This window comes from Nannobrachium achirus (genome assembly GCF_963921795.1).
Source record: "Nannobrachium achirus genome assembly, chromosome: 12".
Lineage (NCBI taxonomy): Eukaryota > Metazoa > Chordata > Actinopteri > Myctophiformes > Myctophidae > Nannobrachium > Nannobrachium achirus.
The window spans coordinates 5,269,168-5,279,011 of NC_137832.1; the positions used below are offsets into that span (position 1 = coordinate 5,269,168).

The 9,844-nt window shown below is 44.5% G+C and overlaps 1 protein-coding gene across 1 annotated transcript in view; it reads right to left on the reverse strand.

Annotated features, from left to right (window-relative positions):
• Window positions 1–366: 366 nt before the first annotated feature.
• The window catches only part of LOC308294998 (rap guanine nucleotide exchange factor 1-like), a gene marked incomplete at both ends in the record, with an annotated part of 32,165 nt that continues 22,687 nt past the window's right edge, over window positions 367–9,844 (reverse strand). The window contains 6 exons of the mRNA XM_080737934.1: window positions 367–502; window positions 1,867–2,007; window positions 4,179–4,276; window positions 6,822–6,923; window positions 7,670–7,748; window positions 8,677–8,771. Coding sequence (XP_080594060.1) covers window positions 367–502; window positions 1,867–2,007; window positions 4,179–4,276; window positions 6,822–6,923; window positions 7,670–7,748; window positions 8,677–8,771 — 651 coding nt within the window. The remainder of the gene's footprint in view (window positions 503–1,866; window positions 2,008–4,178; window positions 4,277–6,821; window positions 6,924–7,669; window positions 7,749–8,676; window positions 8,772–9,844) is intronic.

Consider the following 9,844-nt stretch of genomic DNA (forward strand, 5'->3'; position numbering starts at 1 on the left):
ATCCGTCTATAATTCTGTGCGCTTACTGCACGGCACTGCGCTGCAACTGCGCGCAATTAAGCAAGCTCTACTATAGCAGAAAGGGGCAATTCTCTTGCATGTTGCCTTCTAGTTTGGAGAGGAGGCTTTTGCCGTGTTTTTTTCCCCACCATAGTAAAAGGGCACTAGCACCCTTTGATGTCTATGTCTGTCTGCACGTGCTGCCCTGACGGCTGCCATGGCCTTCATGAAATCCCTGCCCTGGACAGCACTAATATACATATAGACACACACACACACACACACACACACAACATTTCATTGTCTTTTTTCATTCATAACAGACAAATCATTCATAATGCCAGGGGGCTGCTGGCTCCTCCCACGTCATCTCTGATTGACTCGTGGGGTGTTCCGCGGGCGGATCCTGAGAGAGAGTTCCCATAACGCCTCCTCGGCCAGGTGGTCGCTGAAGCCGTTAAAGAAGGAAACCACGTCCTCGTTAGGGGTCAGCGAATAGCGACTGCACAGGGAGGGAGAGAGAGAGAGAGAGAGAGAGAGAGAGGTGGGGTTGGTAAAAGGGCTGTTCTGTGTGGAGTTTGCATGTTCTCCCCGTGTCTCCTAGGGTAGGAACCCTCACAAAAAACATGCAGTAATCCTGGTCTCTATACTGCCTCCCCCTGGCCAGCCAGGGCTCCCCAGGCATGGCAGAGGGAGAGCAGAATCCAGGATTTGGCACTGGGTGAAAAAATGGGTTACAAAATTCTGGGATAAAAATTATAAAAAGAAAAAAAGGAATCCAGGGAATGTGCGTGCACAGTTTCGCTGCCATCATAGCAGTGGTGCCAGAGATTAGCTGTTCACAAACTGAAGGAAACACACGCGCGCGCGTGGACATGCGAACGGACAGACGGATGCAGGGCCGCTGCAACCCATTTTGGTGCCTGACGCACAACTGGCTGTTGATTTTGCGGAATGTAAGCAACCATGATCACATTCACATCATATAACAGATATCTAACAGCACCATAATAACTGCACTGCCAAAGTTGATATTCCAACGTTGTTTTCCAACTAAGAGATCTAAATATGAATCAGTCAGAGCTGGGCAGGGATAAGTTAAATCACATGAGTTGGGAAAACGTTTGATTCTTACTCTTGCAATGCATCAGATCAGTCTATGACTATGAGTCATGACTATGTTGGATCTCCACTGTGGGGGAGTGTCTGTCTGTCTGTGAGTGCAGTGCAGAGAGAGTGGCGGACTGACTGTGCTGTGGCCCCGCCCCCCAGATCAAATGGATGCAACCATTGATCAGGCATCGCAACCATTGATGATTGATCAGACATCACGCACGCTCACATGCATGCCGTGATTACTTTTAGGCGGAGCAAATACATATTAGTTATTATGATGATGATCGGCTTGGCTCTTCTTTCTTTTTTCCTCTCTCATTTGTTGGTGCCCTTGGGCAGCGTGATGCCCGACGTGGTAGTGGTGGCATTGGACGGATGGACGGACGGACGGACGGACGGACGGACGGACGGACGGACAGACAGGGTGCAAAACAACATCTCAGAGACAATCAGGGACGATAACAGATGTAAAATGAGATATCATATATCGTCGTTGTCGGGTGTAAACCTTGTATCTCCAAGTTTCAAATTTGTATGTTCTTTCGCAAAGCAAAGCCCTGCTTCATCGTACAAGGCCGTCGCACAAAAGTAGTGAAAACAGCAGATCTACAAGCACACAACGCCTCGCACAAGGCCTCGCGGTGCTTGTAAAATGAAAAATGCAAAACGAACGGTTTTGGACATAGAAGGTTTTCACCCGACAACGACCTTATATTATCATAGATATCATAGAAAGAGAACCAAACGAACATTTGCTGAAAGCTCCTCACGGTGTCCAGGATGTTGAACTGCTGCCAGCGCTTTGAGAAGTTCACCTTTGACCCCTGTGACGTCATCACCTGGTCCGGGTTCCCCAAGTGGACGAAGGTCAGGTCCTGCAGGATCAAACCCCTGGAGGGAGGGAAAGGTCAAAGGTCAGGTCCTGGAGGATCAAACCCCTGGACGGACAGACTTATTAACCCATTAAGACCTGGAATTATTTCATGCTTTAGCTCAGGGACGTGCTGGCCATTGGGAAAAGCGGGAGAACTTCCGAACGGCCGGTCCATTCCAGGCCGGTCTAGGCGGGCCATTAAAAAAAAGGCCAATATTTGAGTAGCAGCAGCGCTATGGAGAGAGATCTCTCTCTATAGCGCTGAGTAGCAGCAGCCAACAGAGCCCTCACATTGGCCCCACTGGCTTGTCTATCATCTGAATACTGGCCCACTACTCCCTGGCGTCCTTGACTACTCCTAGTGGCCCCCACAGGCTCCAGTGGGATGGCCCAGGAGTTCCACCCAATCATATTACAGGCTTTACAGCTGATCTACAAATGAGACCTAAAATCACAGTAACCGCTCATCGGTTAGTAATTGGGGCCTCGTGGCATGTCCGGAAGGCAAACAAATCTGTTGTGCGGCCACGTACAATGAGGGCCTCTCCAACTCCTTTTCCCGGGCTGAATCAGGGGCCCAGCTCCTCCCTGCTTTAGCTACTGAAAAATAGCAGATCTACAAGCTCACAGCGGGGCACGGCATCCCGCGCTGCGAGATCGTAGATCAGCTCGTAGATCTGCTGCATTTTGAGCTTGTAGATCGGCTATCTTCAAAGCATTTCGATAGAAAAAAAAATCTTGAAAAATCTTATCTGGCAGAAAATACTTTCAGACGGGGGTCTGCATAATGTATGTCACTTTGGGGGTCCTTGACATGAAAATGTTTTTAGAACCACTGAGTTTTCAACAGGCATGGACGTTCAACCCAAACTAACCAGGTTGAGTTTTTTCCTTCACTCCAGCCCGCGGGAGCGCAGGGCTGTTGGCAGGGGTGTCGCACCAAATCCTGTGCCCTGGGTACAAGGATTCACTGCGGGCCCCCCATGAATGTAATAGGGCGAGGGGGTTTAACCCATTTAGACTGGGAACGCATTATTATTTTGTGCTCTAACTTTTGTGCTCTAACTATTGAAGAATCGGTGCCGCACTATTTTTGAAGAATTGTCAACATTTGTCCAGAGTGAAAATAAAATATATTCGAAGAAATTCCATAAATTAGCACAAACATGTTTAAAAAAAGTTTAGGAAGTAGTGAAAATTGCAGATCTATAAGCTCACAACGCGACACTCGCTTTTTCACTAGTTTGGTTCCCGGGGCAACCGTCTGATTTCTCTTTTGGGTCTCGGCAGTGGCGTCAGTTCAGAAAAAGCTATGGTATGGCAACATGACTGGTGTTTTGCACGTGCGCGAACACCAGTCATTTTTATTTTTTCCCCCCGTTTCTACGGTTTCTTGGGCTGGATATGGCAGCCTGGAACGGTTGTTCTAGTGCAGCTAAACTTGGCATGTTAGTAAACGTGCCACAATTAACAATAATGCATTGCACCTGTGCAGCTGACCTGCGGAACCTGGGAATATACCATTTTGTCAAGATGGGGAGAATACAAATGTGTAGGATATAATTATAATACTTGTTAAAGTGACCATGTTGTGAAATTGTGCATTTGTAGTTATTTTATGTAATTTATTTTCAAATCTTTTTTATTGACATGCAGTGTCATGTTAAGGCAGGTACACAAAATGATGACACCCCAAATCCCATTCCCATCACAATAATTATTGGCACAAAGTAGCATGAGATTTGAAGCTATCATAGATAGAACATAAAATTCTAGTATAGAATGAAGAAAATCCTGCCCATAAAAGAGGGTAATAAAAGAACATTTTCTCCCTTCTGTATTCCCAATTTAGTGTTAAAGCCAATTCCCCGAGCCCTGTTACTCTATGCTAGATCTATCCATGCTAATCCCTATAGTAGTCATTGGGAGGGTGAAGACAACAACAGGTCTCCTCCGATACCTGAGCCGTCATGCCACTATCTTCTTTTCACCTGACATTGAGGAGCATCACCGGGGGGGCGTAACGCATGTGGAGGTACACGCTATCCTCCCCAGTATTTTACTGTAATTTAACAACATAATAACCAGCACAGAAGATAGACAAAGAGACATTCATGGATTTATATTTAAAAGTAACTTTTATTTTCCCCCCTGGCATAGGGTTCAAGAGGCCAGAGGTCATACATACAGGTAAGGGATGCATGGAGGTTCCACTTCCGCCAAGGCTGTTCTGTAATTTCTGAACGATGATGAGCTGTCAATCAAACTGCTGTACTCCTCCAAGGCCTGGACACACACACACACACACACACACACACACACACACACACACACACACACACACACATATTTAATTGCGTTCACATTTAACAAGAAAGTCTTGAACACAAACAACGCTAGATGCACAGATTTGTCAAACTCAACAACAATATTTCATGGTACAGCTTGTGAGCTTTTAGCTAGCTTCGGGGGGGACACTGGGCTGTGAGAAGGATTGGCCTGGTGTTGCCAGCCTCTTTCACACACTTCGTCGTGGGATGGAGTTCACTCGGGCTGGAACCCAGGCTAGTGAAAATGTTCTTTAACTTTGAACCCCAAACCTTCAGTGTACAAATCACATATTTATCTCTCAAGCCAAACTGGCCTGCAAGATAAAATCGATAACCTAATACTCAACCCACCCTGGCCAAGATATGACTTCCGCTTGGTTCCAAGATTTCTAGCGGAAGTGCTGCGTTTAACGGTTTTGGACATACAAGGTTTCCACCCGACAACGACGAAATATAACTCATGCAATTCACCCTTTGTCAAGTCCCGCCCGTTGTCCCGCCCCTCTTCACACCCATTGGTTGCTGTGTCTTGGTGGGACATTCGGTGGGACACTCCATCCACTACCATTGTAATTCAGTTGCTTCGTATTGTTATTCTGTGTATTCAATTCTCATATCAAACTTGGTTTCAGTGAAATGGAGCTGCTCAGTGGCAGTATAGTGACTCAGCATGTTTTTAAATGTTTTTATTTCTCCAAAAATTATCTTTTAGCAAATTCAACATAAAAAAGGCGGAACCAGGGCGGGACAAGGCAGATAGAGCCTGCTAGTTGGTCAGTCAGGGACCAACCAGAAGGCTAACAAAGGGTGAATTGGCCCACTGGCTTGTCACTTCTGATCTGAAATGGCAAATCTCTGAGTAGCAGCAGCGCTATAGAGAGAGATCTCTTTCTATAGCGCACAATGAGGGCCTCCCCAACTCTTTTTCCCGGGCTGAATCAGGGGCCCAGCACGTCCCTGCAGTGTGGGTCTGTTTACATTCCCTAGCGTCTCTGCCTCATATCTTGACCAGGCTTTTCTCTTCGCAGATGAGTAAGCCTGGCTACGCGAGGCTATACTCAACCCAGCTTTTAGAATCTTGGTGAAAATGGTCTTTGTGATTGTTAAATCCTTGGTTTATAAACCCCAGAATTATCTTATGCCACGCCAATGTGTTGTGATGTTGTAGATCTGCTATTTTTGACTAATGTTTCCTCAAATGCACTTGATTTAAGAATGTGTGCTTTCAATGAAAGTGGAAATCTGGGTGTTCTAATAAAATGGTTTTAAACAACCTAAATTACAGTTGTGTCATAATGAACGTTGGTCATGAGAGCATGTACTTTAAGGAGGCTTTTGAGATTTATTTTGGAGTTGTTTGGTTTGATTGATTTTTTATAGGTATTGTTTGAGCTTTGAACCTACAACCTTTGGTATAATAAACCATTGATTTATCTTTTGAGCCACATTGGCTTGGAAGATTCAGACTGGAACGTAACACGTAACACCTTTTCGGATTCAAATGGACAGTGAAAATGTTCTTTAGGAGCTTTGAACCCCCAAAGCTTCAGTCTACACATATTTATCTCTTATGCCACATTTGCCTGCAAGATGAAATTTATAATGTAACAGTTAACGCAGCTTTTAAAATTTAGACAAGACAAGACAAGACAAGACAAGACAAGACAAGACAAGACAAGACAAGACAAGACAGTGAAAATGTTCTTTAAGATTGTTTAACCCTTGACCTTTGGTTCATAAACCCCAGAATTATCTCTTATGCCACGTCGACACGTTGTTAATAATATTCATAGATACCTATTTTCTCCCGCAAGGGAAATTCAGTATTTTCAGCTCTACCCAAATGATTTGCTGCCCACAAGAAGCGTGTGAGCAATAATGGGTTAAGAATCTTGCTCAGGGACACACATCGACATTGCTACCCTGGCCTGGAATGGAACCTGGGACAACCAGGGACTTTGGTTCCCTAGGCGGGCTCCCTAACCATTCAGCTGGGCTTGTAGATCTGGTAGAGCTTTTAGAGCTGTACAGTGTACACCCTCTCCTTTCATGAATCGCACGTCAGTTTGTGCTTAGAGAAGATACACACCTCTTTAGTCACTTTATTTACACTATTTAATTACAAACACCTTAGTGATGAGACCCGTTGTGCCTTAAACCCACATGGAAGAAGCAGGTGAGAACTCTTTCTAACGCTATGGACCAGAGTATACAGGAAGCCTCCTCCATATGCACGCACGCTCACACACGCACACAAACGTGCATGCTCACACACACACACGCACACACACACACACACACACACACACACACACACACACACACACACACACACACACACACACACACGCACACCAATCAAATGAACATAGATTTGTATGAATCAGTGTGTGTGTGTGTGTGTGTGTGTGTGTGTGTGTGTGTGTGAGTGAGAGAGAGTGTGTGTGTTTGTGTGTGGTAGGGTGTTGGGTAGGGCATAGTGGTAGGTATGGTAGTCCTACCTCCATAGTGCTTCTGGTCCAGTCCAGCCTACTCAGTGGAGCGCTGTCCAGTGCTGACAGAACACACAGGTAGGAGTTGAAGTTGTTCAGCTTCCTCAGGTGCTGGGGGGGGGGGGGTCACATTTTCATAAATAATGATAATAGTTACCTACTCGTATTTTCAGCCCAATCCCGCTGATTTGCTGCCCACAAGGAGCATGTGAGTAATTAGGGGTTAAGAGTCTTGCTTAGGGACACACATCGACGTTGCTATCCTGGCCTGGAATGGAACCAGGGGCTCTGGTTCCCCAGGCGGGCTCCCTAACCATTCAGCTATTGCCCACCTCCCGCTAACTCCTATGCGCATTAAGATCTGGAATTATTCTATGCTTTAACTATTGAAAAATAGCACAGCGCAGCACTCTTGTAGATCTGTATTTTTGAAAAGTCGTGAAAATGTATGCACATCTTTGAATAGCCTAAGTATTTTTAACCCGAACATTTGTAACTCACATTTCGCTTCCAGGGAGTCCCTGGAACGCAGTGAGCTTGTAGATCTGCTATTTTTCAATTTGTCACGCCATGGAGACTTCAGTTCAATCATATTTTTGGGGGTAAATTTACTATAATTCATACATTTTTTGTCTTAGGAATGCGACAAATATGATTGAACTCAAGTCTCCACGGTGTGACTAATCAACAGAAAAAAAGTCATTTTGGGAGTGAACTACTACTTTTTTTATTTAATTTTTTCAATGTTTTCGTTATTTCACTAGTTTTCACACCAGGATAGAAAGATGAAGGAAGGTGAAGGTCAGTGACCTCACTGACTAGGGGTCAGCAGCACAAGGTCAAAGGTCAAGGCTTACCTTCATAACTTTGATGAATTTAAGCAGCAGTTTCTCTCTGTCCGTCTGTCTGTCCTGTAGGATGACCACCGAACGCACCCTACACACACACACACACACACACACACACACACACACACACACACACACACACACGCGCACGCCTACCCTCAATGGCCATACTGTACATGTAATTTAGATAGCATTCTTGTTTTTTTATGACGTTTTTGCGGTTGGGCTCGAAATTATTCAATTAGTGTAGCCACTGTTCCTTTAACTTCGAACTTGTGAACTATCCTCAAAACCAACCTGTTACTGTAATTTCCATCCTGTTACCATATAATTTTAATCAAAAATAAACATAAATTACTTAATCAGCGCACAAGAGTTTGACCTGTTGTCCTTTAAAGAGCTTAAAAAAGGAAAAGGATATAAAACAATTGCAAAGGCACTGAATGTTCCTAAAAGTACGGTTTTGAGCATAGTTAAAAAGTTCAAAGTCAAAGGAACAGTGGCTACACTAATGTTACACTAATGACTACAACTAAAGGGAATAGGGTAAAAATGCACACACGCCATTTTGTTCTACTTCCAGGCCTCTTTCGACTTCCTTCACAGGTGTTACCAATGATACTAATGAAGGCTCTGTTCCATTCTGGTCAAACAGAGTGAGGGTGCAGATAGTGTGCATGTTGGCTCACTGGAAACACTCTGCTACACCAGTGGGTCTCAAAGTGTCCTTGAGTGGGCTCCAAATGTCCCCTCCCCATGCAGGTGTGTAACTGAGAGTGTACAAATGGAAGCAAATGGACCTGCAGGGGTCCATTTGATTCCATTTGTACACTCTCAGAGTTATGGAGTGCTTGAAATTAAAGAACCACTGTACAATAAATCAAACAGAGCCTTCATTAGTATCATCAGTAACACCTGTGAAGGAAGTCGAAAGAGGCCCGGAAGTATAGAACAAAATGGCGTATGTGCATATAGCCTAAATAAAAGTAAATGAAAATGAACAGTGTTTTTTTTACCAGAAGGAGACGCTGTTGAAATGCTGTGTGAACTCTGTGAGGTGGGGGCACTTCTCTTCATTCTGCTCCTTAGACCACAGCAGCGCCTCTGGGAGCTGGACACGCACACACACACACACACACACAAACGGAAGTCCTGGATTAATCAGAGAGGGTCCGATCGAGGCCAGATGAATATCATAACTAGTCAGATATGTCCCAGAATATAACCTTACATGCTCATATATTCAACTAACTTTACAAACAATAACAATAATCCTGTCAAACAAAAAAGTCCATATGACGTCCTATCTGGCCTATAGAGTCGGGTGAGGTCGCGCCACGGTGATCATCAGCGGTGATCTCCATATATGGGAATAAAAGGGATTTGCTCCCCCTGGAATCACAGGGATCTCTCTAACGGCATCATTAATATTGATGACAACAGGGAACTCCATGTATGGGCATAAAAGGGATTCTGTTAGTGTAACATCACAGTGAAGCCAGAGCGTGATGTCAGAGCTTTTTTGAGGACTTTTTAATAATAGAAATGACAAATTAAACATTGGCCAAATTGTCAAATATTAGAGGCAGAAATTGTGAAAATAGCCGATCTACATGCTCACAAGGCCAACAAAATGTAATGCCTCAACTCTTAATGCTAGTCAGGCTGGGGGGGTCTCCAGATAAAATATGATTATTTTGGGGGTCGCAGCCTGAAAAGGTTGGTCTAAAACAGTGGTTCTCAAACCTTTTCATGTCAAGGACCCTCAATTTGACACCAACTAGCCCGCGGACCCCCATTTCATGCCATGGACCCCCATAACAGAATATATTTATTTTACAGCTATAGCAGTATGACATGTATTAGGCTACAGTCCCCCATTTCATTGCATTTCTCTGGGACCCCAATTTATATTGTAAAATCAGTGTTAATTTAACTCTGAGAGTGTACAAATGGAACCAAATGGACCCTAACTGGTCCATTTGGTTCCTAACTATCATTTAGTCAGGGACCCCCTGGAATTCCCTCAATGACCCCTGGGGGTCCCTGGACCCCACTTTGAGAACCACTGGTCTAAAGCATTCCTGAATGTGTGGAGGCCACTGTTACAGCTGTAAACAAATCTCTTTCTAATGTCATTTAATATCCTATCTGAGTCAAGGAGGCTGAACTTGTGAAAGTTTC